This window comes from Eublepharis macularius, chromosome 4, assembly GCF_028583425.1.
Source record: "Eublepharis macularius isolate TG4126 chromosome 4, MPM_Emac_v1.0, whole genome shotgun sequence".
Lineage (NCBI taxonomy): Eukaryota > Metazoa > Chordata > Lepidosauria > Squamata > Eublepharidae > Eublepharis > Eublepharis macularius.
Window position 1 is genome coordinate 26,544,197 of NC_072793.1, and position 22,189 is coordinate 26,566,385.

Here is a 22,189-nt window from a genome sequence, read left to right on the forward strand (position 1 = left end):
AATCACTCAGTGCATTTTCCTCTGTTCTCCCTGCAGCAGTCAGGCTTTTGCTAACACAGGGCAGCCAGGCAGCGTTGGTCACCTCTGGCTCCTCCGTGTCTGCATCTTGGAGCAGACTGAGGGGGGTATTCAGGGCCCTGCGCGATGAGTTAGGCCAGTTCCTGGAAGCAGCCTCCATTCTAGAGCTGGAACACATTCGTATTTTGCAAGACACAGATGGGGGCCTAAGAGGTGTTATCATTATATGTGGCTGGGAGGGAATGTAGTTGCTTGTGTCTAAAGACCTTGGCTTCCAGGTGGGAGTGGAGGGGGAGGTGATACACCCTGCCTGGGATAGGAACAAAGAAGAGCTCAGTTCGTGGCCTCGCCTGCGCTTGTGATGAAGCAGGAGGCAGAGACAAAGTAGTGTCCGCTTGCTGTCCTTTAGCGGAAGCGTCTCACCACATCTGTCCTTCTTTTGTGCCATCTAGGAAGACAATGCAGAGAAACAAGCAGGTGGCCATGGGCAGGAAGAAGTTCAACATGGACCCTAAGAAGGTAATGATTGTTGCTTGATTGAGAGCTGGGAATTACGGCAAGGTCCTCTGCTGTGTGAGGGACTTGAAAGGGCCTGAACACAAAACAGCTGGCGTCGTTTGGGGTGCCTTGGTTGAATTTGGTCTGTCACTCCCTATTGTTGGTTTATGTCCCTCTGAATGGTTGGAGGCTCATGCTTCCCTTGTAGCACCCCCTTAATGGAGGAAACTAGGGTGGGTGACGCTTCTTATCTGCAGAACTCATTGGATCATGTGCGCTCTTCATAACAGCCCTGTGAGGTAGGTCAGGCTGAGTTTGTATAACTCTCAGGGAATGACATGGAAGAGTTGTATTTAGACAACATAGCATTCTGAGATTAGTCTGTGACAGGCATGAATGCAGGAGTTAGGGGAGCAATTGAATATTTCAATTTATATACCGCCCATCCCCAGGGGCTCTGGGCGGTGAACAGTTAAAATCGATAAAAACAAGAACTAAAATCAATATACAAACAATAAAACAAATTAACAAAGTGCAGTGGTGGGGAGAACCCTCCCCCACCCCAAAGGTGGGAGGCCGACATGGCACCACCCCCTTCAATCACCGAATGCCTGGCGGAACAGCTCTGTCTTACAGGCCCGGCGGAACGATAATATGTCCCGCTGGGCCCGGGTTTCCATTGACAGAGCGTTCCACCAGGCTGGGGCCAGGACTGAAAAGGCCCTGGCCCTGGTTGAAGCGAGGCGGGCTTCCTTAGGGCCGGGGACCACAAGTAAATATTTATTCGCTGATCGAAGCGATCTCCGGGGAACGTACAGGGAGAGGCGGTCCCGAAGATATGCCGGTCCCAACCCACTCAGGGCTTTAAAGGTAAGAACCAGCACTTTGAACCTGATTCGGAATTCAACCGGAAGCCAGTGCAGCTGGCGCAGGACAGGTGTGATGTGTGACTGGTAAGGTATACCAGTCAGGACCCGTGCCGCCGCATTCTGGTAACAAACCGTGCTTCTGCCCACCATGGCTAAGTCTGCCCCCTGCCCCCTCTGCCCCCAAAAGCTGCAATGTGGCCTGCCTTCAGGGCTGATGTAAAAATTGCTAAGAGAGTTCATGAGATGCATTTTGAACAACTGAAATCTTGATGCATGCGTGCTAAATATTGAATTAGAGACGTTTCTTGTATCTGTGGCTTGTTTTATAAAGGGAATCTGAAGCGTCTTCCCTCTGTGCTTTCAGGGCATCCAGTTCTTGATTGAAAATGACTTGTTGAAGAACACGTGTGATGACATCGCCCAGTTCCTCTACAAAGGGGAAGGGCTCAACAAGACGGCCATTGGCGATTACTTGGGTGAAAGGTAATCAGACGGGTGTTCTAGGAAGTTCTGTGCTCGACGCTCGGCCTTCTCGCTTAGCAGCCATATTGTAACTTAATTCCTATTTGTTGGCAGTATTCAGGAAGGGATAAGGACATGGTGGTGTAAGGGTTTTGGTCTCTAGACCCAACTGTGCAAGGCTCTTTTTTCATGGCTTTAAGCTTGCTGCATGGACTGGCTGAGGAGCACTTCGTGGTCAAGATCTTTTAGGAGCTTTGCCCGTTTGGAGTGTTTTGTGACCTGACCCCGTACTTAACTGCTCATTCTGGTTGGGTGATGAACTAGAAATGCCAGATGAGATGGTGCATATATGGATGCCGTCTCTGCACCTGGGTGATAGATACTCCTCTGTGTTCCCAAGAGATATCTTGCATAACATCAAGAACTCTGAAGCAGTGTCTGTGTTTTTAATCACCCGGACAGTAGTTTCTTGGGAATAGACTGCATGTTAATCCAACTCCCCCTCTTTTTTTTTCGCTAGTGGCAAGAGGGGGATGGATAGTGGCTAGTGGCAACTGTATGCTGTAGAACAGTGGTCCGTGACCTTTTTTGAGTAATGGACTCTTTTCGGAATCTGATGAAAACAATGGACCCCCTCCCCAGAAAAATGCACATAAATGCATAGACACAAAATTCGCTGTGACTCAATGTAAACAAAGACAGGTGTCCATAAACAGTGTGGCAGGATACATTTTCTTTCATTCCCATCAGTGGGAAACTATTCTAGATGTCATAACACGGCAACAGTGATGATTGTATGTCACCTGACTGTGTACAGTAGTATCCCATGCCACCCTGCACTTGTGTGGAGTGAAACAACATCTTGATGGCATAATTTAAGATAACTTTTTTTTCCACAAAGACAACTTTCAAGTAACGGGAAGTAAACGAAGAAAAATCGCTCTCTTTTTTTGTGCTCTTTTTATGGACCCCCTGGGGGTACATGGACCACAAGTTAAGAACCCTTGTTGTAGAGTCCCACGTTGATTGTTCTTTTTCCCCCTAGAGATGACTTCAATATCCAGGTATTGCATGCATTTGTGGAGCTGCATGAGTTTACTGACCTCAACCTGGTCCAGGCACTGCGGTGAGTACTAGTGGAAGGAGGGTGAGCTCTGACTCTCTGCCTAGCGAAGCTATACCAAAGGCTCTCCTTTTCTTGCTTGTACCAAGGAAACCACATATAAGCATACATGCACATTTACATAGGTGGCATATGGTGATGCCTAAGAGATTCTCAAGCCCAAACTGCTCTGTTTTGTGGGAGGACGGGGCATTTGTGCCATAAGTAGCCAGTTGTCTAAGACATTTTATAGCCCTAATAGAGAATGCAACACATTTATGCTTTCTGCTTGCACATTTCTGCTCCGCCTGCAGGCAGTTTCTCTGGAGCTTCCGGCTGCCAGGGGAAGCTCAGAAGATTGACAGGATGATGGAAGCTTTTGCACAACGATACTGCCAATGCAACCCTGGTGTCTTCCAGTCTACAGGTATTGTCCTGAACTGTACGGACTGCAGAGGTCTAGAAAGGAACTCTCCCGGGGATTTTGAATATGCTAGGGTTCTCATTGTTCAATCTTCTGCCAAATTCCTGGAGATTATGGGAAGGGACTTAGAAATCTTCATGGAGGGTAGGGCTATCTGCAATTATTAGCCATTATGGCTGAAGGGTGCTCACGTGTTCAGAAGGAGTATGCCTTTGAATATCAGTTGCTAGATGGTGAGGGGTGGGGTAGAAAGCAGTGGGAGAGTTAATGGTGTTTTCTGATTACAGCTTGTGGCGAAACAAGGCCTTTCCTCCCACTGGTAGACCCTGCTCTGCCTACCCCTCCCTTTTCGCCTCTGTCCAAACACCGGAAGGGGCAGTCTCCCTTTCCTGTCTCCGGGTAGTTGCTGCCACCACTGTCCCTGTATGGGGTCCTGGTTAGGTGGGACAGCCTCCTAACCTCCCTCCTCTGCTAGTGGGCCCAAGAGGTTGGGGGACAATGTAGAACAGAAGAGCTTTCTTCTTAAATTCCAAAACTCATTTATTTAACTTCGAACTATACACAGGCAAATATACAGTGAACAGAAGGAATAATAAAACATAAACAGAACCCCCTACTCTATCTCCCTCATGCTCTAATTAGATGGTGTGTTGGGCAGGCCCGATACTTTGATACCTGGGGTTACACTAGATCTACCTTTTCAACTGCAAATAGGAACCACCCTCCCTGCCCATACACACACTGGAAGCAGTTAATAACCCAGGAAATTTGACTTGCAACTTGGGGCTTGACGCTGTTTGGTCTAACTTGGCCATATCTGGTTAATTGTATGTTTTAATTGTATGTTTAAATTGTATATCTTTGTTGGAAGCTGCCCCGAGCCTGCTCGCAGGAAGGGCGGGATATAAGCCAAATTAAATAAAATAATGCAAATAAAATCGGCATTAGGCGAGCCCTGATATTAGAGGCCAAGGGGATAAACCCGCCCAGTGCTTGATTCCTGCCCCCTCACTCCTTTTGTCCCACTTTACCACAGATACTTGTTATGTGCTCTCCTTTGCCATCATCATGCTCAACACCAGCCTGCACAACCCCAACGTCAAGGACAAGCCAACGGTGGAGCGTTTCATTGCCATGAACCGTGGCATCAATGACGGCGGAGACCTGCCCGAGGAGCTGCTCAGGGTGAGCTCCATGGAGAGTGGAGTGGTGTTTGGGTAACAGGGTTGTGGATAGAGACCGGGAGGACACGTGGCATTTCATGCATTTAAGGAAGTGGCAGCCATGTGCACATAGACGGAAGAGGCTGACCGTCACGCGCATGTCTCTCCCTGCCAGAACCTCTATGACAGTATAAAAAACGAGCCTTTCAAAATTCCTGAGGATGATGGCAATGACTTGACACACACTTTCTTCAACCCTGACCGTGAAGGCTGGCTTCTGAAACTCGGTGAGTACGTTTGCGCAAGGCAAAGCCACAGGGAGCAAGGTGTGCTGTTGCCTTGGCCTGGGTTGCGGGTAGCGCGGAGCTCTGCAGGACTCGGGGGACCTTTTAATTTATTTTTTGCATGGAGCTTGGGGGCCACTGTACAGGGCAGAGGGTCCATTGCGGAACTTGGAGACTTCTCATCGTCCTGCTTGGACCGCATATCCAGCAAAAGAAGGGCCTCGATTGCAACGCTTGGTTAACTTCCTGTGGTCCTTTGCAAATTGGTGTGGCCAGCCAGGTCTTGCCATAACTGTGTGGGGAGAACATATTTATGGTAATGGGGGAGGACACATTGGCTTTCTGAGTCCCAGGGGCAGCAGACAAATTTGGGTTTTCCCTGATTCTGAGCAGCAGACTGGTTTTTCAAGCACTGCGCTTCTCACCTCCACATTACAGGCTAGTGTCTGGCATCCCTGCATACCTCACAGCTTGTGCACACCAAGGCAGTACATGCATGGCACCTGCGAGGCACCCACCTGCCTTCCTTGCATAGCACTTGCCACTCGACCAGCTCGTTCCAAGTGGCACTCATCTTACTGTGGTTTGGCCTGGCCAGGGCCCCTGACTTGGGTTCTTCCCCCCCGCCCCCCTCCTTCAGGGCTCTTAAATCTCTTGGAATCTGCACATCAAATTTGAAAATGCCAAGCCTCTGAGTGTTCAAATTTGTAACTGTTGAATCTTTCATGAAATGTGACTAGTGGAATTATTCATCTGTGTTTGAATGTGACCTTTTCTGATTTTGCTTTAAGTCTTCGATGAATTAAAGTAAAACGGTTGCTCTAGATTCCAAGAGAGGAGGGAAGATGCACACAGCCATATGTGGTTTTGATGTATGATACCTGAGCTGAGACTGAGAGCCAAACTACAAGTGACGCCTGACACAGGTTGGACACTTGTCAGCTTCCCTCAAGTTCTGATGGGAAATGTAGGCATCCTGGTCTTGCAGCTGTCATGGAGAGCCACGCTGTAAAACCAGGACGCCTACATTTCCCATCAGAACTTGAGGGAAGCTGACAAGTGTCCAACCTGTGTCAGGCGTCACTTGTAGCTTGGCTCTGGGTTAGAGGCCTCCCTTCTGCCCTCGGAAGTCCACTCCTTTTCCTTTCAAGTAAAACCCTGCAGCAAGCTGTAATGAATGGCTGTGTGTTATTTGTTAAGGAAAGCAAACCAAGATCACACAACACTACAGAGAAGCCTAGAAGTAGCCCTTGCTGGGCTGCGAAAATACACAATTAAGGACAACGTATCTGAATCTTAAAAGTTTAAGATATAAAAATAAGCAGCAAGTACATGGTTACTTGAAAACACAGTTACGTGTTTCTTCAACCCTCTAGCAAAACACGTCGTAGTTTGCTGGGAAACTGTATATAGTTTCTATTCTGTGTATAGTTTCTGTCAAGAGATGTACAGAGAAAAATGTGCTTGATTCTGTAGCTCAAGAATAGGAGGGAGGAAAGTTTCAGTTTGGACTAGAGTGAATATTTTTCTGGCTCCTTGACGGGCCTTACTTTTCAAAGCTCTTGACTCCTTAGTCCTGCCTTAGTTTCATGCTGCTCAGCGGAGTTCAAGACACCATAAAATTCATCCATAGATTCATTTTTTTTCTCCCTCCCTTTCAAATGACTTGTTCTAAAGCTGTGAAATTTGAGCTATAGGAGCAGTTAATTGACTCTAGTGGCCACGTAAAGGAACTTTACACAGAGCCAAGCTGCAAGTGACGCCTGACACAGGTTGGACACTTGTCAGCTTCCCTCAAGTTTTGATGGGAAATGTAGGCATCCTGGTCTTGCAGCTGTAATTGAGAGCCAAGCTGTAAAACCAGGACGCCTACATTTCCCATCAAAACTTGAGGTAAGCTGACACGTGTCCAACCTGTGTCAGGCGTCACTTGTAGCTTGGCTCACACTTCCCTAGCAAGAGGAGTTTTTGGGGGGAGGGGGCAATGATGGAATGGCTGCAGTATCCAGGCAGAGTAATTAAGCTGTGCACATAGTAGGATCCAGGGTTTTAGCTACAGTTTATGGTGAAAGTTGCAAATACACAGGAGGCTGACCTAGCCTTAGGATAACTTTTGACAGTTAAGAAATACTAAGCTTTGAACTGATACTTAATCAAGGGTAGTTGCCAATGCTCTACTGCATATCCAAGTGCGTGGAAGGAGACACACACAAGCAAACAGAACAAAAGAGAGGGGAGACTGTAAGCATGGTAAGTTTCCATTCTACTGTGGGTTTGGTGCAGGCAGTATGGGCTGTCCTATAGTCATGACAGATACAAAAATAACACACAAAATAACATACATTATGATAAACATATGAACACACGAAGCTGCCTTATACAGGGCCATACTGTTGGCCTTTCACGGTCAGTATAATCTTTGGCTGGCAGTGGCTTTCCAGGATCTTAGGCGGAGGTTTCATATCACCTGCTACCTGATCCTTTGAATCGGAGGTGCCATAGATTGAAGCTGGGACCTTCTGCATATAAAGTGGCTGCTTGACCACTCACTGATGAGCCCTCCCCAGCCAAAGTTGCCTTATACCAGCCCAGAACATTAGTGGCTGTGACTGGCAGCAGCTCTCTGGGATTTTGAGTTTTAAAAGGTCGTTCCTGACACCTGCTACCTGAGAACTTTTAACAGGAAGTTCCTGGGATCTTCTGCATTCAAAGCATGTGCTGTGAGCCATGGTCTGCTTTGATTTTTGACCATTTTATGGTATTGGTAAGGACCTACACAGCTCATTTCCATCAAATAAAACAAGCCTTGGTTGAAAGGAAAAGGAACGAGGATTTGGAAATGGGATTCAGATTCTAACTCTTGTGTCCCATCTCAAGAAACTTTCCCCAGATCTGTGCTGGTGTGCATGGGTACAATGGTATTTTTTTACATTTCACGTTCTGATGCAGTTTTAAAATGGTTCTTAAAAGCATGTGAATACTTACGCAACAAGTACAAAGACTGCACTGAGAACTCAGTTTAGCTTGAACTCCCAGTATTCCTTTTGTGGCTATCTCCCTCAGGGGCTTTAGAAGGGTGTGGGACTAACAGCTGTGAATCATTTTTCCTTTGAAAAAATGCCCTCTGTCCAGATGGGGTTGTTGAGCTGAGAGTCACAACAGACTGCAGCCATGCTGCAGTTCGACTCTGGTCCCCGAGATTGGCTTACAGCTGCAGCTCTCCTGGGATAATATTCTGGAGGAAAATTCCCTCTTATCCCTGCATATTTGAGCTCTTCTGGTTATATTTATTTTATTGCAGGTAATTATGCAGGCAGCATTCTGTAGCTTTATAGTTTCACCAAACGCCCAAGGATGTTTGGAATTGCTTTCTGGAATATAGTCGACACTAGAATTTGACAGTGGGGCTAATGGGACCTTGGAGAGGTCATTGTACCTATGATGCTCCCAGCTGAGGTAGTAGCCACCAGAGGTAATACCACCACATGATCCAGGATTGCAGAGAAACGGGTCCTGGCTCTGCCTTGGTTGTGTGCCATAGGCAAAAGGTCCAGCTTTGGTGCCCTTGGCGATGCATGCCATTCCCACAAACTATCCATGGAGGTATCCTGGCTGCAAGCCATTTTACCACTTGCCACCTACCTTGGCACTAAAACCACTAACTATCCCTGGTTGGCTGTTCCGGTGACAAATGTGTTGATGATGCTGCCAAGATGTCCTTGGTTAGGACCTGGGTGAACTTTGCTGCCCGAAAAATCCAGCAGCTGCCGTATTCTTGGACTTGGCATGCTGGTGGCCCAGGAGCCGCAGGTGGCCCTGCTTCCTTCTGAGTATTTTAGTGGTACCCTGCATCAACAGCATCCAAGACATTGCCCTAGCTTTGAGACAAACCCTCCCTTCAACCCTTCCCTGTTGCTCAAAACCTAACTTGGGCAGCACCCCTTGTTGACTGCAACGGGGGTGTGCACCAAGGGCAAGTTAAAGTCCTTTGTTTTTTAATTTTCTTTTCTCCCTCATTTTGTATGTTTCCATGATTTTGGCTCTACCTTTCCCTGCCCCCCAAACTCCAGGAGGTACGTACCCCCATATCCCCTTGCTAGCTTTGCTGGGGCCAGGGGTGTGCTGCAGTGCTTGGGTTTTTTTTTCCTTTTCTGTTCTCTTTTTATTTTAAATTGCTGGTGATTTAGTCTTATTGCTATTGTTGCTAACTGGCTGCACAGTCCCTGGGGAACTGGGAGGGGGGGGATGAGGGTGGGTGGGTGGTCTAGAAGCACCTGTTCCTGCATGGCACAGAAATAGAGAGCAAGGAGCCCCCCGATAGAATAATGTCTGAATCTGGTAGTTTTCTTTTCTCCAAGATCCAGGATTTTGAGAAGTCAGTCTTACGCTCTGGCATTTTCTTTATGGCTGTAAAGGGGCAAAGCCATCTTGAGTGTCCCAGTCCTAGGTTGACAGCTTTATTTGGGCTGGAAAAACAGCAACTAGAGAGATCTTGACAGCATTAAGAACAAGTGGCTACCCTTTCCGCTGTTTGCATGGCATTCTTCATTGAAACGAGTGTATGGCCACTTCCCTTGGCTTGATTTGTGTAGAGAAAGTGCAAACGCTGTAAATCGTCAGGTGAACCCTGAGTTCCACTTGCTTTGACAGGCATGTGGTGCTTCCGACTGGCTTCTTGTTGCTCTATAAAACCCTTTCTAGATAACGTAGTGCTGCACAACCATAACTGATCCATCGAGATGTTATCCCTTTTGCAGGTGAAAATCAGTAGCCCCAGTTGTTGTTAACGTACAAATCTAGTCCCAGCAAGGGCAGCTGTCCAGAGTGGTTGCTATGTTGGCATGTTGCTGGATTCTTGCGAGGCAAGTCCTCCCACCTATATATGTAATATTTTGAATGCCACACTGATTTTGAACTGCTTTAATCTCTGGCTTTGTTTCCTGCAGAGGCTTTGTGCTTGCCCACCATAGTGCTTTTTAGCGCATGCCTCCTATTGCTTCAAAGAAACAAAGCAAAAAACTGGGTACCCCCCTTGCCAGCTAGGCTGACCTTTTCTTTTTTATATTACATGATTAAAAGGAAAGCGAGTACTAAAAGCAGTATTATTCTCATGAGGAAGGGCCTACCTCTGAAGAGGACCTAAGCATTTCTAGCCAGCAGAGAAAGGCATTGTTGGTTTAATAAGGGCTAATCAAGTATTAATCCCATTAAACTGATGCATGCTGAGGACCAGTTAATGGTCTGATCCTGATGGTGAAGGGAAGAGCGCTGCTTATTTGTCTGCCAGGATCCCAGTTCATTGGAGAAGTACTCCCAAGTCAAACTGTTCAACGGTTGTGCCCTGATGACATCAACATTGGGCCATGTCACGGTTCTTACCAGTCCCTTTATATGACATTGTAAATCCTTTGCCATCTTTAGCCCTTTGATTTATTCCAAAACCCTGCAAAGTCGATTTGCCAAGATGGTGGATATGGTTTGTTTTGTTTCAATATTTAAAATTCAAGTAGGATGCATATCTTGGTGCCAAACAATAATGATTCAGTGAGACTGACAGGCTGTCACAGGAAGAAATGTCAAACATGGAAAATTATCTCATCAGAGTATGGTCCAGAAATGCCGATGTGGACATGACTGATGAGCTAAGGTTATTTCATATACACAAATGACTAAATCCCTGGATAAGCTCCCGCTTACTTCACACTTCATCAGAGGGCATACTCAGAGGGCATTTCTAGTCTTCAGAGAGTCACTTACACTCCTGTCTCCTAACCATTCCATGCTGGACCCTGTGGACAATGGCTAGGAGGAGGTGGACGGGCATTTGATGCCGGCAGAGTGTCTCAGACTACTGAGTATGAGCAAAGTGTCAGGGACTGCTCACATTGTGTGTCTGTAAAACGCAGATCCAATGCCTTCAGGTGCAAGAAGTCTGGACTACTTTGTTCTCTTTTCTGCACTTTTGTTTAAGAGTGAGAGTTTAACCGATATGTAATCATTATAATTACACTGGCGAACAAGTACTCTAATATTTTTTACTGTTATTAAAGGCAGCAGAAAAATTTTCTGCAGTTTTAGAATTTGTCATCGTAGCAATTCTCCTGCTACTTTTGGTCTGAGATTACAGACATTACAAACATTAAAATAATAATAGTTTCTTTGGATTTATAACCCCAAATATTACAAACCTTTAAAAACACTTTGTTTTGTTTTTACAACAAAAGGAACAGTGTATTTGGTCTTATCGACCCCAAAACCATGCAATTTGACACCAATATGAGCACCCTTCAAGGATATGAAAAAAGATCCAACATCTTGCAAAACGGTGGCTACAGGAAAAATGGTTCTCTCTGCAACAAATATAATGGTGTATTTGTCTTTATCTACTGCAAAAACATACATTTTGACACCAAGATGAGTGTCCTAGTGAATTTCAAAGATTGACATAACTGTATCTACCATCTTGGAAAATGGCAGCTAAAGGAAAAATGTCTCAAAATTGGAATGTCTACCCAAGCAAATTTTAAAGCAGTAGTGCCCTGAAACACACACACACACAATAAAATTCTGTGTTCTTTCTCTCTCTCTCTCTCTCTCTCTCTCTCTCTCTCACACACACACACACACACACACACACACACACACACTCTCTCTCTCTCTCTCTCTCTCTCTCTCTCTCTCTCTCTCTCTCTCTCTCTCTCTCTTCATAGGGGTCTGTCCTGGACTAAGAAGCTCTTAGTCTTTTACTTCATTCTTGGGAGACTTCTCACTCTCATGCGCCTTAAAGAAGGTGGCATTTAATGCATCCATGTTGTATCAGCATATTATGCAACTATATTTTCTAGAGCTTCAAAATCATACTATTCAATCGGCTGAAATTCTTGTAACTTCATTGGAATCTACTTCCTACCAAGTTGCACCATTGATTTGCATAGTTCAGTATTATCTTCTCTTGGACTAACACTGGCTCTCCAGGTTCTCAAGTGGAGAAGGCTTTCTGCTACCTGAAAATCTTTGAGCCAAGGGTTGAATGGACGTTCTGTATCCAACGCAAGAGCTTTTCCACTTAGCCCTACTGAAAAGATACCATAATTTATACTCCTAGCTTCTAATTTTAATGCTCTTTGCCTCATGGCTGAGAGAGGGGTGGAAGCTGACCTGTTATCTCAGTCTTTACACTTACACATATTTTATATCCCACACCCTTAATCTGGGCTTTTTTTCTGGGAAAAGAGGTGGGTGGAACTCAGTGGGTTGCCCTCGGAGAAAATGGTCACATGGCTGGTGGCCTGATCTCCAGACAGAGGGGAGTTGAGATTGCCCTCCGCGGAGGGCAATCTCAACTCCCCTCTGTCTGGAGATCAGGGGGCGGGGCCACCAGCCATGTGACCATTTTCAAGAGGTTCCGGAACTCCGTTCCACCGCGTTCCAACTGAAAAAAAGCCCTGCCCTTAACTAAAAGTTCATGAACTGGCTACTTAACAACGCATTTGGGTATTCCAGAAAAACTGAGTGTGTGGAACTTAAATATTGGAAGTTTTAGGTGGGTTTGCCTGTACAGGGAGTGAAAGGGCCTGAAAATAAATAACAGAAAAAACTTGTGCTCCACCGCTCTCTCTCTCTCTCTCTAGTGATATCCTGGCCTCTTGAGCTTGTATGTATGTTAAAAGAGGATCAGTTCTGAAAACAACTTCAAATAACTCAGGCTTGTTATCCTAAATCAACTATCCCACCTTAGGCTTCCTCACAAAGTTATCTAGGCCCATCACTTGCACTCCTGCTTCCACACTTTGGCCACTGTGTGCTTGCCCCAGTGTTGTGAAGTCAGAAGCAAGTAAGAAATGCCTGTTGATCTTCCTCAGCTATTGATTTATTTGTTTAGGATGAAATCACCTGTGTGTGTAATGTTCCAGCTGGCACTGGAGTGCTGTCCCTCTGACACACCCTGTTCGAACCCTTGCATGTCAAGGCCCCCAGCCTAGGAGTCACTTCATTGTGTACTTGTCCGTTCTCTTCTGCTGCACTGGGGGAGGGTCTCTTACCTGTTGCTGAGGTAAAGTGGCCCACCCCATGATCTCAGGGACTCACAACAAGTGGCGGGCCTTCTGTGTTCCCTGGGGACTGTGGCAGGCACTATCTGGAGCAGTTGGCTTGTTGTGTCTTGTATGTGTGTGTGGCTGAATGGGCGGTCATTGTTTTCTGTGTGTGTATGTGGCCGTCAGGGTTTCCTTGGGAGGGCTTCTGCTTATGAATTCTGTATCCTTAATCTGTGGTAAGATAACCACCATTCCGTTGGGCTTCAGCAAGCAGTGAGTGCTAGCAGAATATTTTCAAAATGTATCCCAACTTCCAGATTTCTCTAGCCTTGCTTGCCTTTAGTCACCTGCCTCTCTAATGCCATGTGGACCTATATGATGTGCTTGTGTTGCAGCCTTTGACTGGGGAGGCAGGCTCTAGAAAAACCTATGGGCTTATATCCTCTTGCGTATAATTTTCCTGAGTGAGGTCAGGCAGCTTGCCCTAGAGGCCTCTGGATGGACTTTCTGATTAGAACAATTTAAGCTGTATTGCGTGGGCAGTTTCAAGATCTCTTACCAGAGATGAAGCATTATTTGTTATGCTTCCCAGTTTGTGTAAAGGCAGGTACATTTCATTTTCTTTGTACCCTGTTGATGTCCTGTTTGATTTCCTTGACTAAAACTCTTGGCTGAGCTTGAGCACTCAAAGATTAGCATCAGCTTGGAGAGAGGGGTGTGTGGAGAGCCAATGGTGGTCTCAGATGGGGAGAGCAGGGGTATCCTTCCCTAATAGGTGCCAGATCCAAGCTGCCCTCCCACCCCCGGTCATAGGAACTGGATCAGGGAAACTCCTTCTGACAATTGATTGTGTTAATAGATTCCAGGTCATGTTGGGTGTAAGCCAGGCCTCATCGCTTCCTCTGTTTTCCTGTTAGAAACACAGCCCATATTTCCCATTTCTTTCTCCATCTAATCTCCAGTGCCATGTTTATCTCTGGCTTGGCTTTTGCAGCATAATTCTCAAAACCACGCTGAAACAGGATAGAGAAGCTATTCCTGGCACTCATGTTCCACGTAGCCTCTTTGGTTCAAGGGGGAAAAAACAGAACAAAATAATACCCTTTATTCTCTGTTCATTCCCTTTTAATCCCATGGCTGTTTCTTAGCTCAGCCCAAAATAACATGTGGCAGGACAGGGGGCCCAAGTCCGAGGCCCAAAAAAGTTCTGCTGAACTTGAGAGAAAGATACTTCTCTCAAAAGCTGGCTTTCAGATTCTCCCTGATGGGTCATTCTTTGTAGGGAAGATTATTCCACATTTTCCCTTCTCTCTGTTTTAAAATAACTGGGGTAGACTTGGAGCCAAGCTACAAGTGACGCCTGACACAGGTTGGACACTTGTCAGCTTCCCTCAAGTTTTGATGGGAAATGTAGGCATCCTGGTCCTGCAGCTGTAATGGAGAGCCAAGCTGTAAAACCAGAACACCTACATTTCCCATCAAAACTTGAGGGAAGCTGACAAGTGTCCAACCTGTGTAAGGCATCACTTGTAGCTTGGCTCTTGGAGTCAGGAAGTTCTGTTAGAAGGCTTAGGGTCAAAAATAATCTTGTGGAGAGCAGCTATGACCAATAGATGCAACAATGGGAATGTGTGGATGTACTTTCCATGCTTGGAAAGAGCCGCAGGGGTCTTTAGTTTGGATTGGGGCCATGGAGGGGGGGGTTTAACCCTTTCCTCATACCAGCTCTGCAATCTCAATTGCACCCAGATGATGCTGACCTGCAGGCATCCTGTATGTATGCCCCACTGGGGTAAACAGTCCCCCTATGAAGATTGAGATGGTGAAAAAGGATTAACTCCCCCCCTCCCGCCTGATTTGAATTGTCCCTTCTTCAACCCTCCCCACCCACAGAAGTCATGGAGATCTTGCACAGATTGCTCCCATCGTTGCAGCTCAGTTGGGCCTAAGCGGAAGGCTTATTCCAGCTCTGGCGTCCTGTCCTCCCAGGTCTGGTGCATGCAACCGATCTGCAGCTCTGCCCCACAAATGCAATGTATAGCAGGGTACCCCCTCAACCCCCTTTTCTCTCCCCCCACCCCTGAGTTGTTGTGCTTGCCATGTAGCCACCTGCTGCTGTGGCGTGGCTCTGCTTGTGCTCTTTGACACTGCTGGCTCTGACACATGTCTGTCCATGCGGATAAGCTCTAGCTCTGCCTTTGCTTCAGCTGCTTGTGTGCCCAGAGCCCTGCCTTTGGCCTGGACATCCATTGTCAAGCTTGCTTCTTCATTGTGCAGGTGGACGGGTGAAGACGTGGAAACGGCGATGGTTCATCTTGACAGATAACTGCCTTTACTACTTTGAGTATACCACGGTGAGTGGCAGAGGGCATACTAATTATCCAATCGCATCTGAAGAAGTGAGCTGTGACACATGAAAGCTCATACCCTACCAGAAATTTTGTTAGTCTTCTAGGTGCTACTGGACTCTTGCTCTTTTCTACTGTTACAGATAGATTGAGACAGCTACCCATCTTGATCTTTCCAATCACATGTGTGTGCATGTACGTAATACCCACGAGTGTATGCACACACGAGGGATGCTAACGTATGACCCTCAAAAAGGGACTGTTTACTGCAATGGGCCTTTTAGATAACTGGCCTGATTTTGGTCTGATTTATTTCAAAAACAGGGTGTGTGGCGGAATTCCCTAAAGCTTCAAGAAAGGATTATGGCTAGGAGAAGGGGGATAGTTTTGCTCAGCTTTAGAATGGAAAAGCATGCAGTGTGATCAGAATGGCCAAGCACTGTCTTTGTTGAATTCACAAATGGTTATCCTGCAGGACAAAGAACCGCGAGGCATCATCCCACTGGAGAATCTGAGTATTCGTGAGGTAGAGGATTCAAAGAAGCCAGTAAGTGCTACACCTGGGCAAGTTCACTAACTGGGAAGGAGGAAGCTAAGGTTGTGTATGCATACCTGGTGATTTAAAAAAACAGTTGCAAAGAGAACTAACTTCTGCATAAATGAATTCCCTCACTGGAAATCCTGCTGCAAAGAGCCTTCTGAGGCTTTGCTGCAGCCTCACACTTCCAGGCAGCTATAAAGGGTAGAAGCCTGATTTGATTGACGCTGAATTTTGTGCTCTGAAACATTTTCTGTACAGCAGAAACACAGAATACGGAGAGATCTGATGGAAATCTTTAAGTCATGAGGAACTCTGTAGAATTAGGATGAGCAGAGATGCCGCTTTTAGCATTCCTCATAGCTCCCTGCCCTAAAGCAGTTTGTCGGGGAATAAGGGTCAGCTTCAGGGAATGGGGGGTCAGCTTAGCCCAGGCAACCTGGCCGTCTGATCTCAGCTGGTCAAGGCTGGCAGGTAACTGCTTTGGGCCAGAAACTATGTAAGTCTGTGAAAAGAGGCCCTTGCTTAAAATTGCTTTCCTGGCAGGAGTGCATGTACAGGAGAGTTGCAGGGAATCTGAGATTCATTGCCGAAATCCTGTGAATTCTGGCCAAGCCCAGCAGGCAAGGGAACTCTCCATGTTTCAGTATCCCAGGAAGTCTTAGAGTTTGGAAGCCGTGGTGACCCCCAATCCTCCCCACTTTTCCCCTCTTGCAGAATTGCTTTGAGCTGTATATTCCTGACAACAAGGACCAGGTGATTAAGGCCTGCAAGACGGAGGCAGATGGGCGTGTGGTAGAAGGGAACCACACTGTGTACCGCATCTCTGCACCCACCCCAGAGGAGAAGGAAGAGTGGATGAAATGCATCAAGTGAGCAGGAATGAGGGGGGAGGAATCTGGAGGTTTTGCTGGGGCTTTAGTAACAGGGGCTGGGATACCTGGCCAGACTGGGGGAAGGATCTTCGTTCATCTGCTTCTCTGTCTGGTTCCTCAAAAGCATTATGGTTTCATTCCAGACTTTAGTAAAGTAAAGAGTCCAGTAGCATCTTTAAGACTAACCAACTTTATTGTCGCATAAGCTTTTGAGAACCACAGCTCTCTTTGTCAGATGCATCAGGCTGTGGTTCTCAAAAGCTTATGCTACAATAAAGTTGGTTAGTCTTAAAGGTGCTACTGGACTCTTTTCTATTTTGCAACTACAGACTAACATGGCTAACTCCTCTGGATCTATTCCAGACTTCGTTGGATTTCAGAAGTAGCTTGGAACGGGGATCCCTGCTTCTAATAATGGTCCCCTTGTTGACCTTGGCCAAGGGTATTGTGGGCTGGGGAAGCATCCCTGATCAGTTTCGGATCTTTTCTAACGTTCATCTTTTCTCCCTCTCTCCCTTCAGAGCTGCAATCAGCCGGGACCCATTCTATGAAATGCTCGCGGCACGCAAGAAGAAGGTGTCCTCTACCAAGCGACATTAGTTTCTGGGGTCTACTCGAGTGGCAGCAGCATTGGCAGAGGATGCCTGTCAGTCCCCTGGCAGTGGGGAAAGAGACTGTGCGGAACCACCTGCCACCCTGAAGCGGGGGGGACAAGCTTCAGCTTCTGCTATTCTTTTCTGGCTTGGGCACAGGAGGTGGGGCGGGGGGGGGGCTACATCATTAGCAACCCTTGCTGGCTCTTTGTCTACAAGGAGGCCATCTCCCCTGCTAGTTCCTCCACGGGTCTACTTGAAGCCAACTGCATCATCTGCTGTCCAAAGGCAGGAAGAGGAGGCTGTGGTTCTCTCCCCCTCCCCACCAGTACTGGCTGACTTGTTCATTTGCTTGAGCTGGTGGTGAGGCAGAGTGGGTTACGTAGGCTGTGCCCCCAAAGAGCGCAGCCTTCAAGCTGCCATTGGGAAGACTTACTGTGCTAGGTTTCGGGTTACTGTTTTGAGACCCAGAACTAGGCATGTACTGCAAGGGCCCTGATCACTCCGCAATAGTGGAGGTGGAGGGGAAGACTCTAGCTTTGCAGCGTAGAGATTCCTGCGATACCTCTGCCTTGATGTTACTACCTTTTCTCTTTAATTTAGCAAGCCATTTGGCTCCCCCCTTCAAACAATTGAACTTTCTGATTTCATTGGTTCTCCTTAACAAGTACTTTATTAACTATGTTGGGTAAAGAGCAACTGAGAATGTTGGCCCAGACAACGAATGTGCGGAGTCGCAGGTCAGCCATCTCCAAAAGCTTTATTGCCCTTGTTCTAGAGGGCCCTAACTTAGGCTGTCTCTGATGCCATGCAGGACTGAGGCCAGCACGGGACTCACTGCTCTGTTGTGCCATGAGGAGAAGGTGGTGCTCTTGTGGGCCTCGGGAGGGGCACACGTGGCTGTGGGTGGGACAGTGGTGTAACCCGGGCTGCTGCTTTACAGGTCACTCTGTCAACAGCTGCTGGAAACCGTGTCACGGGGCAGTTGGGCATGATCCGATCTTACGTTGGAACCCCGAACAGTCATTCTCCTTTGTTGCCCGTTGCGGCTGATATCCCACGATTTCGAGGAAAAGATTGTGGCAGCTTTCCTCCTTGTGCTGGAGGAATTGGTATAAAAGGGGTGTCTCGGGATACTCTCAAATTGTCCTGCTGCAGTTGCATTTTTCAGCAGGGATCGGGACTAGGGTGGGTTAGGGTGGAGGCTGCCCCGGACGAGTGGGCGCTATCCTTGGCCCTGAAGCACAAACAGATGGTTGGTGTTGGGGAACTCACGGGAGGGGGAGATGAAGGTCTGAAGGGTAAGGATGCAGCTGATGCTGGAAGCGTGCAGCCGGGGAGTTTCTGGCTGCCTTGGGGTTTGCAGAGGGTGATCCGTTAGAAGATTGCCTTCCCCTTGTTAAAGGATCGCGGTGCTGTTCATCCACTGGACACCTTGCCATCTTGGCAACCTCCGCTTCCACGGCTCAGTATTAGACTATTTATCTGAGATGTATATACTCTCTGTATAGATTTTTTTTCTCCTTTTACATTGTTTTTGTATTTGTTTTAAATAAGAAAACCTGCTTTTGCAAAACAGAACAGGATTCTCAAGCGTTGCTGTGGCACAAGGCGGAAGGGGGTTGTGGGAGGAGGGCGGAAGGTATTCCAGTTGAAATGATTTGGTTACAGTTTTGTTCTGAATCCTTTTTCCTTTTTTAAAAAATCTTTGCTACAACCTTGTGATCTAGCAAAGAGCAACTGCAGCAAATAAATGTTGATCTCACACTTGGCCCAGTACTCATTGTTTATGACCGGTGTCTTCTTGGTTTCCCATTTGTTTGGGGCAGGAACATCTTCAGTCAGGATCCGTTGGGTTGGGCTGTCAGAGGTAGGGGTGTCACTTACGAGAACCAAGGCAAAAATTGAAGGGAGAGTTATGGCTTGGCAGGTAGCCATCTGGCTAAAGAGATTATGCATGGATCTGCGGGGGGGGGGGGGAAGCACTGAAGAGCTAGAGGCCAGAATGCCCTCCTCTCCAGAGCATATAGTTGCAGGCACACGTGGTAAGGAGTAGGGGCCTCTAGTAAAGTAAAGTTTTAAAAGGTAAGGGTAGTCCCCTGTGCAAGCACCGAGTCATTACTGGCCCATGGGGGACGTCGTATCACGACGTTTTCTTGGTAGACTTTTTACGGGGTGGTTTGCCATTGCCTTCCCTAGTCATCTACACTTTACCCCCAGGAAACTGGGGACTCATTTTTGCCAACCTCAGAAGGATGGAAGGCTGAGCCAACCTTGAGCCGGCTATTTGAACCCAGCTTCCGCCAAGATCGAACTCAGGTCGTGAGCAGAGCTTGGGCTGCAGTACTGCCGCTTACCACTCTGTGCCAAATCATGCCCCTTTGGACCCTTCTGAAATAGTATCTGAGGGTCCTATCAGAAGAAGTAGGGGGGCAGGCACTATTTCTGGGCCTTGTAATTTGAACACGGATGTAGTACGCTTGGGACAGAGGTATTAGTGTACATGTTCCCTGGCATTAGCCACCTCTGTGGCACGCAAGAATATTTTTAAGGACACTAACTTCATTTTCATAGGTGCAGGTGCCTCCCTTTCTCTAAGCCCTCATCTCATGTATGAAGAGAACTCCAGAAACTACACCCTGTCTGCCATTTTCCTCATAGTGGAAAAGAGCAAGAGTCCAGTGGCACCCATAAGACGGTAGTGTATGAGCTTCCGTGAGCCACAGCTCACTTCTTTAGATACTGCTGCTGTGGCTCACAAAAGCTTATCCCCGTCTTATAGGTGCTACTGGACTCTTGCTGTTTTCCACTGCTACAGACAGACGAACACGGCTACCCATCTTGATTTATTTTCCTCATAGTTAGCCTATCTGAGCTATCTCTTAGGATGTGCGTAGATGAGGTTTATATGCACATTGTAGTCCTAAATCAGTAGTATACGTATATTTTGAATTGTACAAGAGCTATAGGGTATGTATATTAGCAAAATGAAAAAATGGCGTAAATGCCGGGTGCAGGGAGAGAATTCTTACCAGCTGAGTGAAGTATAAGATCAACTCCATTTACAGGCAATCAGTACTACATTTTAATGGTAGAATTTCCAGCCATGAAATTTGTTGAGTAAGAGGGTCAAATCCGAGGATTTACTTACTTTCAGAATGTTACTTTTGAGTGTGGTTAGATGATGCTCCCCAAATGCAGACATGGAAATGTGTCTACTAAAGAGCGAACATTACCCCAAAATGAGCTTAGAAAGCTAAAACGTGCCAATATTAATTTTGGTGGTTTGTAGGGCTAATCGGCAAGAGTGAAAAGGAAAAGATCAGTAGGGACAAAATCAAGAAGTCACACCCTTTAACCTCAGGAAATCACCAATTTTGTTTCTGTATAACATGTCTACAGGACATAAGGATTAAAACATTCTTGTGTGGGCAAAACTCCAATATATACTCCTCCCTTTAAACTGCTCTTAAAAATGTTGATTTAGTAAGCTTAAAACACACACACGTTAGACTGTCAACTTCATATTCACTACCACTTGCCCTCTGGCCTTTTTATTACCTACAAAAATTCTAATAAATTGACCGGAGGCAGGAGGTTATGGGATAGCTGTTTTCTCACCACAGCTGTTGTTCCTCATTCTGAATGAGATAGGAGGGGCTTCACTTCATAGTTCATTCTAGAATTGTGAAAATCTAACCTAGGCCTCCCTCTGTTTCCATTTAGGGGTGCTCAAGAGATGATGTTCCGCTTTGGATTGCTTCAAAGTTTTTGAGTTTCATATGCTGTGCTAATAGAAAGTCAGCAGATGGCAGCAGAACACTAGACGTTTTAGTAAGCAGAGAAACATTTCATAAATGAAATAAGCTTGCCTCTCAGTAGTCCGTACTTTGTTAAAGACCCTAATCTTCAGCTTTTTAAAAAAGTGTTTGATACTCCTACAAAATGTTATTCAGCGTTCATTGTTACCCACCAGTGCTATGGACAGGCGTCCCTTCACCGTTCCAAGGCTCGAGGCTCCATTTTGTCCTACCCAGCCTAACTTCTCACTTGATATGCATATCATCCAGCCCAAGTTCTTCTCTTCCCACCTTGCTAAACACAGTTGTTGGCAGAGTGCCATACACAACAATAGCCACACGTTACTGCTTAAGTGTAAAGAAAAGTTTATTTAGGAACTTACATACTTAGATAGTAAAGAGGAGAGATGATGATGATATGCTGCCCTTCAGGACAATTTAACACTCACTCAGAACAGTTTACAAAGTATGCAACAGCAATCACCCTCTGAGGTGGGTGGGGCTGGGAGAGCTCTGAAAGAAGCTGGCTTCAAGTGGAGACAGCACCTAATGATCTAGCTTAAAAAGTACTGAGAAGAAGCTGGATGTTGCCCTGAGGGTACCAGTTGGGAGACAAGACAAGGAATTGACACTAAAAGAAAGAGAGGTGCTGTCCTCACACTCCTGACTCGCCCACCTGGTGGGTGGTCTTCTCTGTACACTCGACTTGCTGCTTCCAACAGAGGGAGGGACTTCAGCAGGATATAGTACTACCCTCTAAAGCAGCCATTTTCTCCAGGGGAACATGTTTGTAGTCTGGGGACCAGCTGTAATTCAAGGAGATCTCCACGCCCCACATGGAGGCTGACAAACCTGATTCTGTGCCATACGTAGTGCAGTGGAGAGCATTTAATCAGCATGCTCCAGATTGCATTATGAAAATGTGAATATCGTGAAAAATCTCTTTGGGGACGTGTGTTTATGCTTGAATGTGATGGGAAACAGGTTTAGTTAGATTCCAGTGGCACCTTAAAGACCAAAAAGATTTTTAGGGAATATGCTTTTGAGAATCAAAGAATAGAGCTCCTTGAGACTCTGGTCGAATCCACATTACTCATTCTAAGTCGCATGTTCCCCGCATTCCCCACGCAATCCCGAGTGCCGGTCACATTACCTCATTAAACAGACACATTTCATTCG

At 46.6% G+C, this 22,189-nt stretch overlaps 1 protein-coding gene across 5 annotated transcripts in view; it reads left to right on the top strand.

The window, feature by feature from the left end:
- CYTH1 (cytohesin 1) overlaps window positions 1-18,977 on the top strand; it is a 76,304-nt gene extending 57,327 nt beyond the window's left edge. For 3 of the 5 annotated variants that reach the window (XM_054975823.1, XM_054975825.1, XM_054975824.1), the window contains exons 4-13: window positions 471-537; window positions 1,750-1,868; window positions 2,893-2,973; window positions 3,264-3,376; window positions 4,410-4,558; window positions 4,712-4,824; window positions 15,132-15,210; window positions 15,680-15,751; window positions 16,460-16,614; window positions 17,139-18,977. In XM_054975823.1, coding sequence (XP_054831798.1) covers window positions 471-537; window positions 1,750-1,868; window positions 2,893-2,973; window positions 3,264-3,376; window positions 4,410-4,558; window positions 4,712-4,824; window positions 15,132-15,210; window positions 15,680-15,751; window positions 16,460-16,614; window positions 17,139-17,217 — 1,027 coding nt within the window. In that variant the 3' untranslated portion in view covers window positions 17,218-18,977. Of the gene's footprint in view, window positions 1-470; window positions 538-1,749; window positions 1,869-2,892; window positions 2,974-3,263; window positions 3,377-4,409; window positions 4,559-4,711; window positions 4,825-10,629; window positions 11,372-15,131; window positions 15,211-15,679; window positions 15,752-16,459; window positions 16,615-17,138 lie in introns of those variants that run through there. The other 2 variants (XM_054975822.1, XM_054975826.1) reach the window with 2 other exon arrangements.
- Window positions 18,978-22,189: the final 3,212 nt, after the last annotated feature.